Here is a 15,877-nt window from a genome sequence, read left to right as displayed (position 1 = left end):
CTCTCCTATGTTGAACTAGGCACTCTTATTCAGGGGCAGACTGGCCATTTAGCCTACAGGGAAATTTCCAGGTGGCCACCTGAACCCTCCTCACGGACACTGGCCAGCTGTATAATAATCTGATGCTCTTAGCAGTCATTAATGCTAGAAGCATCAGATAATTCTGGACCTGGCTAGCAGTCGTAAGTGCCCTCCTGAATTCAACGGTATTTTGTGCTGCACTATGGCCCCACCTACTTCTGTTTTCCCTGCCTAATTGTGTTGCCCCGCCTTCTGCCAATTTGGACTCACCTACAACTTGAGGCCACTTTTAGGTTTTTTTCCAGGGTCAATTTAAGTTCCCAGTCCACCCCTGCTCTTATGTGCAAGCCCATGGGGTTTCCATTAATTTCAATACAAAGGCATAAAACAACTATAAACTTTTTCTAGTAAAGTAGTACGAGATCCTATTAGTAGTAAATTCAACAACAGGGCATTTCCGGGAGTTCAATATTGATGGCCAATTCTCTGGAGAAGTCATTTATTCTGATAGGTGGGGTCCAACTTCTGGCACCACCATGATCAACTCTGAGCAGGGACAGATTGGACATAGACCTTACAGAGAAATTTCCCGACGGGCCGCCTGGACCCTCCTCACAGCTGTCAGTGGAAGTTTTTAGGATGTATTTTGTGAAGGACTCTGGTATTTGGCTCTGTTGGGGTGGTATAATGTCCCATAATATAGAATTGCTGGTCCCGCCAACTTGTGTTGGCCCTGCCTTCCATCAATTTGGACCCAACTACAAAATGGAGCCACTTTTAGTATTTTTTTTTTCAGGGCCAGTCCAAATTCCCAGTCCACCCCTGCCGGTGAGCGTTGTGGCCTCTTCCAAGGATAGTGACGTCACAGTCATCTGTTACATGGACTATCTGCAGCTCAGTTCCAAGTGAATGGGCCTGGGCTGCAATACCAAGCACAGCCACTATACAGCGCTATGCTTGGTAAGCTGTGAGGAGGCCGCAGTGCACACTGGTGTGCAAAGGCCTATTGGTGCGAGTGCTGGGAGTTGGATCCCCACTAATCGGATTTTGATGGCCTATCCTGATGATAGGCCATCAACATTAAACTCCCAGAAAACCCACTTAATGAAAATGGACAATGCAAAAGGTTTTGAAAATTAGGAAGACATGGTTGCCCTGTTGATATATTAGTTGCCGAATTTCACTCCATAAGTTCTTAATGATGTTATATCAGGTTAATCAACAGCTATAGATTCACACTTTACCTACTCAGAGCCTTCACTCCTTTGTGCAGGCTGCCCATCCCTAATGCCAATGATAGGCTAAGAAAATGAGAAGTAGGAGGAGACAGATTCAGCAGAAAATAAACAGATATTGAGAGACCGAAAATATGGACACATAAATTCTACCTCCTACACTATGGTCACATTGTGGACAATAGTTGAGATTGGTGTTTTGCATGGCTTTATTCCTCCAGTAGGCCCAGGACAGAAGTATATCTGGAAGCTCCTGAGAACCATTGTAAAATTAGCACCAAGCGCCCCACCTAGCATGTGCCATTGATAACACTGATTTGGGACAGTCATTCAGACAGACAACTCATCAAAGCAAACTTCTACTATTGCTCCCTCCTACCTCCTGCACTTTGCTGGTATGTCAACATGAACCACATTCATAACCTGAAGTGAACCCGTCAGGTGATTTCTGCTTCCCTATATGAGAGCAGGATATGATAGGAGAAGAGAAGCGGAGTCCTGTGATATAAACATTTATGCGATTTGCAGGACTTTTGAGTAAAAGGCACAAAAAACAGCCTCAAAACAGCAATACCTAGTGCATATCTATGCACATAATATTAACCTATAAAATGCTCCTTAAAGGGAACAAAAATGCCCAAACACTATATATCATAAAAATGTAAAGTCTATTCACAAAAAGTCAAGAAGATATAATTAGAAACATAAAAGTGGCAAAAAACATCAGATAATGGTAATGGTGACCACAAATGCTGTGCTGAATCACGGGCCACTGATTCGGTACAGCACTTGTGGTCACTATTACCATTATCTGATGTTTTTTGCCGCTTTTATGTTTCTAATTATGTGTTCTTGATTTTCGGTGAATAAACGTTAGATTTTTATGATATATTGTGTTTGTGCATTGCTTTTTTGTTCCCTTTGGGAGCATTTAGTAAACTTTTGAGTAAAAAGCAGAGTAAACCCTGATAGGACTCCTAAGAGAGACAGTGAGTGTCCTGATTACTCTGCCCACACAGGATGATTGACAGCTTTCCCTGTACCTGTATATATCTCCCTCTATTATATGCTGCTTTTAGCTGGGGCAGCAGAAATCAATTGACAGGTTCCCTTTAAAGAAAACAAGCGGCCATGTGTGTGTACATGAGGTATAACACTAGATCTGTGTGTGTACATGAGTAATTATATATCTGGCCAATAAAGGACTTGTATTTTGCATGATTTTTCCCTCTGCAGGCTCTAATTGTCAGTTGTCCCTGAACTCAGATCCACAGTAGGCTGCAACAAGCTGCTATGATGTCTCCCATACACAGCATACATAGGAGATCTCACTGTTGCGCACCCTTAAAAACTGCAGTAGCATAGAGGATATTATAGAGCAGTACTGAGCAGTGTAGCTGTGAATGAAGCAATGGTGTGAGATAAAACAAAAAAACTCATTAGACCTAGCCACACTGTCTCTGTGTAGCTCTCTTCTCCGCCTCCCATCTCCATAGACTTTTATAGGCATATATAACCTGGTCCCTCAATAAGCTGATAATTAAGATGACTCAGAGTAAATAATCGGTCACCGCTGCCGCCAGTGATTGGCTAGTGGCAAACTGGACGATTTCAGTGCAGAGGTGCAGCGGATCATCACAGGCTGGAAGGAGAAGGAGCAGGGACCAGTGCCGGGAAGCAGGTATGTAAGCTTCCCTTCACAGGTCTGGCCAGGTGGGGGAGGGGGTTTTGCCAAAATCCCTGCCATTCTTGAACAACAACTTTAAGGGTAAATGCACTTGTTCAGGATTTATGTGCAGACAATCCGCACCGAAATCTGCAGGTGTTCGCAGGACATCAATTGGTGCAGATTTACATGCAGATTTTGTGCGGATTTTACTCTCCCCACTAAAGTGAATAGAGATAATCCGGACAGGAAAAATAAAATAAATTGACATGCTGCGGATTTTAAAATCCGCACCGTAGGTCGAAATCCGTGTGGAAAAAATCAGCGTGGAAAAAAATCTGCATCGTGTGCATGAGAATTTCAAATTCTCATAGAATACAATGTACATGACCTATGGTGCGGATTTTCCGCATGCAAATCCGTGCGGAAAATCTGCACGCCATTCTGATCGAGTGAATTCAGCCTAAATGGGTTGTTCAAGATAAAAAAAAAAATTCTACTTTCACTTGAATAATGATGAACTGAATGATGAATAGCAGACAGAACCCATGGTCAGATACGATGCTGTTTGCAGAATATAAAAAAGACTCTTTTTAGGCTACTATCAACATCTGCGTGGGAAGCTCCGTTCGGGCCTTCCATTACAGAATTCGTCAAAAATAGCTGAGAGAAAAGTCCTGCTTGTCTCTGCTAAAAAAAAGTTTTCCCGAATGGAATCCTAACGGATCCCATTACAGCTAATAGAACGAAGCAGAAGAAAGGAAATAATAGAGAAAATTTGAAAGTAGCCTTAGAATCCTGGACATCCCTGTAAACAGGGCAAATGAAAAAATTACTATTATATACTCTACTCCACCATCACCCTTTCCCCTTAATTTGAACTACTGAATTAGTAAATTATTTAGCCACACAGATGGGGGAGCTAAATGAATCAATGGCAAACTCTAGCTCAACAATATGTTACTTGTAGTCTCACCGTGGCGAGATACTAGAGTAGGAAAAGGACGGCACATACAGAATGACTCTCCGCTCTTGGTGGTCATCTATCTACTGAACTAATTATTGATTGTGAGATGCTCATTAGTAGAAAGTACAGTAATTGCCCGTCATAAATTTACACAGTGCAATATTGGCAATTGCACTGGAACACATAAACTACAGATTTATACTCCTCGATATAATCTATAATTATTACACTTACCAGGTATTTCTCCACAGTTGATATAAGGTTCTTGGGAAGTATGCTTCTTCTGGTTTCTCGCAATTAAAAACACCCCAAGGAAAGATAAGAGGCACCTGCAGGAACACAATGAATATACCCACAGATGTAAAGCGCTATATGCTGCCAGCTTGTATTCATTATTACACTATATCATTTTATAGGCTTGAGAAGATGGAAAACATAAAACATTGGAGGTTTAGAAGAAAGGCTTAATCAGGTGGTGGAAGTTAACCAAAGCAAATGGCTTCATAAATATTGAGAACAACGATCCTTGATAGATGAAGAGAACAAACCACATTATTCAGTGGAGTCCTGTGAATGTTATCTCCATACTTTGCTAATCCCTCAATCTGTTTAACTCACAAGAAAAGTTCTCTAACCACAGTTATAAATATCTCAGCCTTTCGTCACTGAAAAACTCAGGCTGAAATTTGACATGACAGATGAGGCAGTCAAGCGTATATTACAAAAATAGGGTCTCTCCAGCTAAGCACACACTGTTCAGATACTGTAAGAGCCAAAATACCACATTAGGAAACAGTTGACTGCGAATGTGCCTCTTTTGTACCTACTTCAGTTGTCATTTTTTGCAAAATACCAACCAAATTTGGAAAAACCGAACTGCGCATGCGATGATTGAACTCTCACTGGTGCATGTTCAAGATTTCAGGGTCAGGCATTGGAACAGTGAGGATACCTGGCCCTGGAAATCAGTGGAAGAAAGAGTAGTTGCTAAGATCGGAAAGCCAGAGACGAAGCCGTGCTCCAAGGAGCTAGACCTGCCCCTCGGTGCTCTGAACACTTAATTAGCATAAACATCCAAGTACTAATTTCTCCAAAATGACCAAATGGATTGCTGCATGACAGGAGTCTTTGCAGTCATCATGATCAACCTTACCAAGCAGTATGCCTGGTTTACAAGGGTTGATCATGATGACATATGCTCTTTATGTATACTTTAAAGTGTAAATGTTGTTTCACTTCATTATTAATGTAGTGTAGGGACAGTGGTGTTAAACATGTTTGTAATATACTTTATTGGGGAAGAGGTTTCTTTGTACTAGAAAACAGAGCGTAAATGGCCTTCTTAGCAAAGATCTAACTGTGTAAAAAGTCAGATAGGCGGGGTGATGGGCGGTGATAGTTGGGGCACATGTACAACCACCATGCTCCCTGAGGCCGAGCAGTGATTTGATGAAACACACAGTAGTGCAGTGTGATACAATGATGAGGCCAAGTTTGTTCGCAACAAGTCCACTGTACTTTACTGAAGTGATTCAATAGATGGTTCACACAGACACTAAATATGTCAAGTGCAGTCTTTACAGTTACCATGTGCAGTTTCTCAAGACTATGTACAAGAGGCAGTGGGTCAAGTCCCCTTCTTATAATCTGCTCTCACCTCAACAAAGGAGTGCAACTTGTTCCTCTCACTATATTGGTATCTCCTCAACATAGCACAGCCTCTAAACAGGTGATCAGACTGTTCTTTTGGTATGATAGGTAACTTGAAGCTCATAAGATCCCACCACATGCAAGGAAGTCTGTAGCCAAAATTCTGACATTTACCTTCTCCGAAAGAATGCTTTGCACTCCCACTTGTAGAACTGTACACTCTCCAGTAACTTCTTCCCTGAAGGGCTGGCACATAGGCTGTCCCTTTTGCACAGAAGCTGCTTTCACACTCACTGTCTAAATCAGACTGATCTCACTTCCTGCTAAGGAAGCAGTGGGGCTGTCAGTAACTAGGGCCTCACTGCTCTCTAATATACAGTCTGTGAGACATACAGTGCATAAAGTAAAATACATTAAGGCTTATTTCACATTTGCATTAAAATATTTTGCCAGGCTTTCCATAGCATAGCCTGATATTACCTTTCCCTGTCAGAGCCCATTGATTATAATGTTTTTTTCCCTGCCAAATCCTAGCACTAATGCTGTAAACAGGCCGGATCCCATTACACTTAATGGGCTCCGGCACAGAAAGGTAGTGACACTTTAGGTGGGGGACACTGCATATATACATAGTCAGGGACGAGGGTAATGACAAGAGGCTGGAAGCCTCTGAATTTTACACACAGGCATCTTCAGTGCTCGCCTGAGAAAGCAGAGGAGCGAAACGTGCGTCGGGGTGCGCTCTCTGCTTGGGTCGGATCCGTTGTGCCTTCTACCAACTCTAGGTAATATACTATATCATTTCATGTTTACTTAAGTTTATTACTACTACTATTGTTGTCCCTCCATACTGTTTTTAGGGCTAGTTATAAGTGCCATATTGTTGGCGCTTACATTTGGCTCTGATTTTTGCAGTTGTCGTGTGTTCATCTGTGGGGGTTGGAGGCTTGCACATACATAGGTGGTAGGATGTACATTGCCTGCTTGATGCAGCATACATTATTGCCGTATCCCTTCCTCTTTATTGGATCTTTTTATACCCAGAGTCTGGCGGTGAGCTGCTGATCGCAGCGCTTGCCTGCACTGCTGCTACTTATTTTATCTTTGTCTATGGTTTTGTTGTAATATTTATTACTCAATAAAATATTTGTCATAATTGTATATGTGTGTCCTCTGTCTTAATTGGTTGTGTTCAGTGCTCAGTAGAACTGAAGACTGAAGACAGACTGTCCTTAGCAATGCTTTAGGCTTAGCAATGGTTAGGCTTTCCTAAGAAGCCTCTTTACACCCTATTTTCTAGATCAAAGAAACATCTATCCCCTAATAAAGTATATTACAAAAATGTTTAACAGCTCTATCTCTACACTATATATACAAAAAAACTAAAATGACAGTTACACTTTTATTAAAAACACAGTATGCAAATTATAACAAAAGAGCCCGAGAAGAGATATAGCCCCATCTAATTTGGTTCGTGATCCCATGGCCAAAGGGATGCTATCTGATTTGCAGAATCCAGAAAACTAAAAGGGTTCCATTTGATCACAGTACAGAAAGTTACTTCATAAATATGAATAATGTTATCTTAGGGTACTTTCACACTAGCGTTTTTCTTTTCCGGTATTGAGTTCAATCCTAGGGGCTCAATACCAGAAAATCTGATCAGTTTTATCCTAATGCATTCTGAATGGAGAGCAATCCGTTCAGTATGCATCAGGATGTCTTCAGTTCAGTCTCTGTACGGTTTTTGGATGGAGAATATACCACAGCATGCTGCGGTATTTTCTCCGTCCAAATTTCCGGAACACTTGCCAGAATGCCGGATCCAGCATTATTTTACATTGAAATGCATTAATGCCAGATCCGGCACTAAGTGTTCCGGAAAATAGGATCCGGTTTTGCGGTCTGCGCATGCGCAGACCTTTAAAAATGTGAAAAGATAAATACTGGATCTGTTTTTCCGGGTGACAACCGGAGAGACGGATCCGGTATTGCAATACATTTGTGAGACGGATCCGTCCACAAATGGTATCTGTTTGCATACAGATTGATGGAATCCAGCGACGCTAGTGTGAAAGTACCCTTAGTTTTGTTCTTTTTGAGCTCTCTCACTAAAAAATTACTTAAAATAACTAAAGTTAGTATGAAAATGAAAGGATGCCTTGTAACCAGCACTATCCATTCCCAGAAGACATGGCTGTCAAGCAGATTTGTTCTCCTTTAGAAATGTCACAAAGCATTTAGGAGAATCTGGCAACGAAATCTAAGGTTGTCAGTCCAATGTTTGATAGAACATGGCTTAGAGGGGGTTGTTTCAGATACAGCCATAAAGAACAAATAATAGCAACTTCGGATCTACTAAACCATATCATATACATCACGGATCAGCTAAAAACTGGAACCCACCCGTATGCCTTCCACAATTTGCGGAACGGAATGGGCAGCCCATTGTAGAAATGCCTATTCTTGTCTGCAAAACATACAAGAATAGGACATGCTATATTTTTTTTGCGGGGCCACGGAACGGAGCAAAGGATGCGGACAGCACACGGAGTGCTGTCCACATCTTTTGCGGCCCCATTGAAGTGAATGGGTCTGCACCCGAGCCGCACAAACTGTGGCTCGGATGCGGACCCGAACTACAGTTGTGTGCATGAGGCCTTACTGTAACATTTCAAAACACTGACAGATGAAGTGAATTGATGACCTTGTTACATTGGGACCTGTTCTTTAGTACTGGAAGCTCATGTATCGGGCAGTGAAAGAATCTGAGTGACTTTTACAAAGAGAAAACTGTGATGGCCCCGACAGATCACAAGATCTATCTATATCTCCCCTTACGGAAGGAGTGGCAGTCAAGTATTTACGCTACTATTCGTCGGTAGACCATACGGTTCCAGTCCATAGCAGTCCACGTTTCTCACTCATGACACCACCGCAAACGAAGGAGACAGTGGCTGGCTGTCAATGACAGGACACGAAATGTACTCTGCAACATCCAATTGCTTCCTGCTGAGCACAATCAACGAATCCGGGTTTGGATTCATTCTGTAATACAGATCAGCACGTGCCGCTACATAGTCTTCGTTACTGGCGACCATGTTCATTCGGCCGCAGCAGAGACAATGCAGTATAAGGCACTTGGCGCGGGAACTCCTAATTTTTACTGTAAGCAGCAAAAAGATTTGGATTCGTCCAAAGCAGGATGAATCCGAATCAACCAACACTAGTATATAACTAATGTAATGTCTGTATAGACATAGGCATGGTACTACCAGCACTGAGTGCTGAGCTATTGAACGCTATTGCGTTTTTGGGGTCGTCCAACCTCAAGATGCCATAACGTGACAGGCCTGCCATGGTTTTTCACTGTAGAGCCTATGACCAAGGGCCAGAGGACAACTGAAAAACAGCTGGGGTTATCTTCTTGTGAAAGCCCCTTTAAGGAATTGCAGTATATATATAGCTTCCTATTATATACATAAAGAGTTACTACTTTTACTAACAACATTCGTCTTAGTCTATTCATAGCATCCTTATTGTGGTACGTTTCATAAAGCCTTGTCACCTTTTTTCATTAAAATGGGATATTAGTGAGGTACGAAGGATAAGCAAAACTGAAACGAAGATTAAAACATAAATTTATAATGATTGATTGAGAACAACTCCTTTATTGGCTCATTCACATGGAAAAATATAATTTCATTTGGAAACCACTTCCCATAAAGCACAGATTAACACATTACAGCATCGTTTTAGTTCCCTTCACTTTTTTATGTCTTTCATAATATCAGGCATTAATATGCAAGAAGCTCGTCTTCCTACACACGGAGCTGCTTTCTGCAGCAATTATCCCTGTTAATTATGATATTCATTGTCTGGTGAAGCACTTCACTTTCTGAGACGGCTAAATGGAATAAAACGAAACCTCGTTTTTGGTCTATGAGACTTGAAAATAAGCCTAAATCAGACATCATCACCGCGGAGCACTAGACTAATTAATGGATGGCCCATTTATAAAGTGCATTTTTATTGCCTAGAATTAGATCGACTTGTCAAGAATCCAAAGCTTGCTTTTAGTACTCATTTAATGAAAACAAGGCAAGGCCTCCATGTATACTGCCTAATTGATATCTGTATTTCATAGAAAGATAATGGCAAACATGTTATTTAAACCTTGAACCAAATAAAATTACCACTCATCTCTAAAGTGTCGTATACACGGTGGAGCCATGTGCACACAGCCCATACAGTTCAGTACGGAGTCACACGGCCTCCATATTTGTCTCAGATTGCAGTGAAAATGTTTCCTCGCTCATGCCAGGTCTAAAAAAAGGGTGCTTGGCATGGGCAGGTGAGGGGGCGAGATGCCAGGCCCATCTCATTTATAATTTTCTACGCCTGTTTTAGGCATAGAAAATGTTCTAAATCTATGCCAGCAAAGGAAGTTGGAGTAGATTTAGACTGGTGGTGGATACGCCAAAGTTATGTAGAGGCCGGTACCTCTACATAACTTGGGGCGGGTTCACAACCAGCGCATGGTTTATTAAGACTGGCGTCAAAAACTCTGGTCTTGATAAATAAACCCCCATGTGATCCAAAGAGACTCTTTAGCATGTCTTCTCTCTAGCTTTGATTGCTAATCAGGGGAAAATGGGACCATCCTATAACCTGGTAACTGTAACTAAGGCTGCCAGTTTAACTATTTCCTACCTTTATACATAGGGGATCATTTATCAAACTGGTGTAAAGTGGGACTGGCTGAGTTGCCTATGGCAACCAATCAGCTTCTACCTTATATTTTGGATAGCTCCTTTGAAAAATGAAAGGAGGGTTCTGATTGGTTGCTTTGGGCAACTGAGCCAATTCTACTTTACACGAGTTTGATAAATGACCCCCTATGTATATCGGTAGGAAATGGTTAAACTGGCAGCCTTAGTTACAATTACCAGGTTATAGGATGGTCCCATTTTCCCCTGATTAGCAATCAAAGCTACAGAGAAGACCTGTTTTGGTGTGCTCTGCCAAATAGGCCCTGAAGAACTCTTCTCCATCAAGTAAAAGCTCACAGAAAAAAGCAACTTTGCTGAGTACTACCTCTGAGATTGGGATTGAAGACCATGGAGGCTGTGCTTGGACTGAGCCATTAAAGCGTACCTGCGTGCTTTTTTTAAAGTTTGCAAAATGGCTGTGCTTCTTTGTACAATCAGAACTGTAAAGGAATATTTATGTTTGGGCTTCCCTAAAGTTAATTTCAGCCATATTATTCCCTGTTTCAGTTGCACAGCTAGATGCATTTCTCTCAGGAGCAGGCAGCATCTCCTTTCTGCCAGCACTGTATGCAGTGACCTCACTTCCCTTACTACTCACTATGTTTGTTTTCTTCTATTGAGCTCGGAAAGCTGAAAAGGAGGGAGAGATCACACTTACAGAAAAGTAGGAGGCTACTGAGATGTTCAGAAGCAGTGGTTCTATCAGGCTGATAATCAGCTAGTTCTGCCCCCCTACCTGTCAGCCATCTTCTAAATCTTTGTTACCAGGCATAGATCTTGCCTGATAACAGGCAGTGGACTGCAACTTAGGTAGAAGTGAGACCCCTAGTGGCCATGACTTTACAGCTTTTTTTCAGGTGGATTCAGGCATATTTTTTAAATAAAGTGATTTACAAATTTCCTAATTACATTGAAATTTTGTGAAAGTACAGTGACTATTTAAAGGAATACACACTTATGGTTTTGTACTTTACATGGTCTGGGTTTACTGCATCTAGCATGTGCCACACCTGAGACAGACTGGCCATCTGGTCTAGGACTGCACCCTGCAGACTGCGCATAGCAGATATATTTTGAGAATTGCACATACAAATACCCACTGCTATGGCAGTGATTCCCCATAAATGTTTTTTTTTTTTGTGTAAATGATATGTGTGTGCTGCATAAAGATCAAAAGTGTGATTTATGTGATCATGAATTTTCATGTGAAAAAACACAGTTAACAGTTATTAGGCCGCAGATACTAGCCTCTAGGTGGAACTGCGAACCTTTCCCTATAGGCAGTAGATAAATTTGTAGACACAAATCAGTTTAGAGTTGTCTGGGCTTTGAGGAATATAGATGCAGAGAACCAGCTCTAGAGAGAAAACCCGCCAGAGAAACAGAGGTGGAGAAAAATACATCAAAAGCATACAAATGTCAAGAGGAGGAGCGAGTAAAAGCCCTGTGGAGATAAACTGCTTAACAAGACGCTCATAGACTGTATAGAAGACATTGTCCAGCAAGAGAAAGGTTTCCAACCCTGGACAAACCTAAAAGGCAGGTTATGGATATGCCCACTACATTCTGTACTGGAAACCTGTAGTAAGTCTAATTGCGAGAACAACAACCTGTAAAAAAGTGCAGAGCTTAGTCTGACATTGGAATTGGCCCTGAGTTTGCATAGTGAGACACTCCTATTTTTGGATGCTTATGCAAAAGTCAGCTAGAGAAGTGCAGTGTGAGGAAAATTGCTTTAAGGAGACATCTTGGCTTACTGACTGTTACTACAGTTTTGAAACCTGTAAGATCTGTGGAAATTGCACAGATCTTGAAAGATCTGCTAGCTCATGCGTACTGAGAACTGTGACTACATTGCATGAACTTGATTTTTCAGGTAAGAACTGCCTCATCATTGCCTACTCCAACACTGCAAGGGACCCTTGCTTTGCATCTCATAATTCATTAACACCAGGCAAGAGAATCCCAAGAACCTGATTGCGCCCCAAAGCGAAGAAAGGTGTGTCCTTCCCATCACTGCATGGCCTTGGGGAGCATAAGGGTGAGTACTGACTGCTACCACTAATTTTGCTATTATCAATCCTATCCTCTGTTCTGTGGTCATTTGGGAAAATTGTTGATTTTTCTAGAGTGAGAAACTAATGGAGGATTACTAGCATCATTGCCACCTTCTATATACAGCCTTTTGGGGGGAAAAAGCCTATTCTGTGAAGAACTTGAGAACTGTGTTTGCTGCATTTATTTGTATTGTGACTCCTATAATCTATTCAGTAAAGAGATCCTTTATTTTGCTATAATCAAGCTGGCCTGGTCTGTGGTCTCTATACTCAATCATTATCATCCACCTCTGGTTATCCTGCTTTGCACCCCAGTGGTCATTCTGACATCAAGGCCGCCCCAGACACCAGCAGGCTGGAGCCACCACCAGTGGTGTGCCTCAAGGGAAAATAGGGTTGCACTCCTCTATTCACTGCCCACAGGGAAGGACAGACAGTTGGATTAGGATCAGCGACCGTGAGGACTATGATCACCCTCATTGCTTCAGCCACCACTCCCATCCTCTCCACGTATTCTCCCCATGGCATGTATCATTTAGATTGGTGCCAGTCATGAAGGACAAATCAGGGCTGCTTAATGAGATTTTGCCCAACAACCATTAGAATGCTGTGACAAAGCAGCCTATGAAAATTTCTAATTCTCTAATTACCACTTTAAATTTAGAAGAGGTCACTGAGTTGAATAGAAGAGAGGTTTTAAAAAAGATTATTGTAAGAGTTGCCTTTCCTGTGCCAAGATTTGCTTTGTATTCTAGTCAATATTGCCTGTTTAGAACACTAACAAACAAATACCGTTAAATGACTTACCCGAAAAGAAACATGAATATATTCAGTAAGGAGGCATCCCGAAATTCCTGGTAAAAAATTATTCCTGTGAAGTGATGAGAGAAAAAATAATTAAAACCAAATCTATATGTAAATCTATAAAAGGTATTTATGTTAGATTAGCATACTCTTCCCTATCTACAGAATGATACATTTCCCTTAGCGATCCGCTGCTTCATTCTGGAGAAAAAGTAATTTAAAAAGTTGCAGGAGAAATATTGCACCTCTGTGGTTGTATGTGTGGGAAAGAAAAGCAAAGTTTCAGGGAGATTGACCCAAAGACGAAACATCTAGGCCTGTCCACCACATCTGCAGACTATATCAATTGTGGAAATTGTAACCTGTGAAAGATCTGCCAGTCCATGCATGAGAAAGACTGTGACCGATGTATTGAACTTAATTGCCAAGTAAAGAACTGTTACAAAACCTGGCCTCATCATTGCATGCACCAATACCTGTATTTCCACAGTATGGCATTGCTTCCACTGCCCATCACTGGGACCCTACCTTGCACCCACAACTCCTTAACACCAAGGGCACCCCAAACTCCCACTAAGGGGCCCACCCTTAGTGCACTTAACTGCTTATTTGCATATGGATTAAAAGTATTTACTCTCCAGAATGACACAACAGGTCGCTAAGTGAAAGGTATCATTACATATACCGTGTCCCGCTGCCATGGCAGTGGTCCCCTGATAAAAGGATTAACAATGTGCTTTATTTTGTGTTTGGTGGGGCTGTGCTACTTTCCCCATAGTGAGGTGACAGTGCAGAAAAGGGTCAGTGTCTAGACAGCAAAAGGAAGGAAGGCAGAAAACAGCTCTGGATAAGAAGCAACCATAGAGAAACAAGGATGTAGAGGAAAAGTGAAGAAAAAGACAAAAGAGAACTTGAAAAGCATTCCAGTGTTGAGAGGAGGTGTGCAGGAACATAAAGTCTGTGGAGGTAATCTGTCAAAAAGGACATTGGACTCCATAGCTGACTTGTTCAGGTGCCTGGACGTACTTAATGTACAGACTTTGGAGGTTTGCTAAAGGTCTTCATCCCTCTGAGGACATTGCGAATACAGCAATATACAAATAGTGCAGAACTTAATCTGTTGTGCATAGTGGAAAAAGTATTTTACATGCCTATTTCTAGGTGCTTATGATGAAGACAGTTAGAGAAGTGCAGTGTGAGGAGAACTGCTTTGGAGAGACATGTTGGCCTTTTAACTACTAGCGCAGCCATGTAAACTGTGAGAACTGTGGAGATTTCACTTTGTGTAAGAACTGTACGTAAACTTGATTATTCAGTAAAGAAGTGTTCAACTGTTAACTTGGTGTCCTTATCGCCTTCATAGACATACTGCACCAACACCATCGGCTGATAGGCACCCTGCAATTACACAATTCATCACCCCCAATGGCACCCCAACCAACACCAGGAAAGAGAACCTCACCACCAGGGTATGTTCCGAAGGGAAGAAGTGTAGCACCTAGCCGGTCACTGCACAGCTTACGGAGCATCCAAACTGTGATTACAACTATTCCCATCATCTACACCTCCCCTGGGGCTCGCTGCAAACCCCTACAAGATTCCATTTAAATCTATGACATTAAAGGAGAACTGCAAATAAATTAATATAATATTAAAGCAAAAAGTTTTCATATTTTGGAAGATCCATCATCCCAGTATCTCCTAAGCGGAATAAATATCCTTTTCTTGTCCTTGTGTTGTGCTGTATACTGTGTGTGTGATGTGGTGGTTGCAGATAACGAATAGTAGCTACTTGAACTACTGTTTTCCACAGCGGTACGACTTGAACTTATTTGGTCTCAATGCAAAATCTGTAACAGAGACCCCTCCTACCTTTTGCATTTATAACAAGGGGCTAAGGGGTCTTTAGGTCTGGAACTGACAGCAACTGCTGTAATTCCTACAGCTACCCACCCACAGCTAAGAACCACCCATAAAGTATTACCTGTTTATTTCCATTATTTGCCAAATTTATAGGGAATCTGTCACCAGTGACCTCTCTATATGTTAAAGGGATTGTCCAGGATTTTAATATTGAATGCCTATCCTGCACAGAGCTGGTGACTGCTGCGCTGCACCCATTTAGTTCATTGAGAGCAGTGCGGTGGTTACTAGTTCCATCAACTACACAATGGACGGAGCTGCCTAGTGCCTGTGCCAGAGCTACAAGGTCACAGCTGATCAGCGGGTGTGCGAGGTGTTGGTGTCATAGAGAAGCTCCATATGCAAGCACATGAAGTGCCTCCAAAGATGACTCAAACATGGCTGGAGTTCTGATTTATTTGAGTAATATGCAAGATGAATGCTTCCAATTCAAATATTGACGTAGCAAATTTAATGTCAATTTGCCCGTCAAGCTAATTTTCTATAATTCATAGAAATAAGTTTAATGTCCTTTTATAATAAAGCTAAAATGAACCATATTACACACATTATAAGGCTGGCAATTGAAAGCCTCGGGCCAAGAGCAAAACAGAATGCAATAGGAAAGTATTGATTTGGAAGGAGAACGAACACGAAAATGAGACTTTTATTGAAGCTGGCGCTACCTCTGACTAGTAATCCAATAAAACGCTGCGGAGATAAAAGTTGTCAGAAATTAGTCAATACCATTACAACTAGCTATAACTTAACGGATGCGGACTGATTTAATGAAGTCATATTTT

At 41.6% G+C, this 15,877-nt stretch overlaps 1 protein-coding gene across 1 annotated transcript in view; it reads right to left on the bottom strand.

Moving 5' to 3' along the window:
- Positions 1 to 15,877, bottom strand: part of NIPAL2 (NIPA like domain containing 2) — a 28,905-nt gene that overhangs the window by 4,313 nt on the left and 8,715 nt on the right. The window contains 2 exon segments of the mRNA XM_044295385.1: positions 4,124 to 4,218; positions 13,176 to 13,239. Of these exon segments, the coding sequence (XP_044151320.1) occupies positions 4,124 to 4,218; positions 13,176 to 13,239 (159 nt within the window).

This window comes from Bufo gargarizans, chromosome 5 (genome assembly GCF_014858855.1).
Source record: "Bufo gargarizans isolate SCDJY-AF-19 chromosome 5, ASM1485885v1, whole genome shotgun sequence".
NCBI classification, from domain to species: Eukaryota; Metazoa; Chordata; class Amphibia; order Anura; family Bufonidae; genus Bufo; species Bufo gargarizans.
This window is presented reverse-complemented; position numbering and strand designations above follow the sequence as displayed.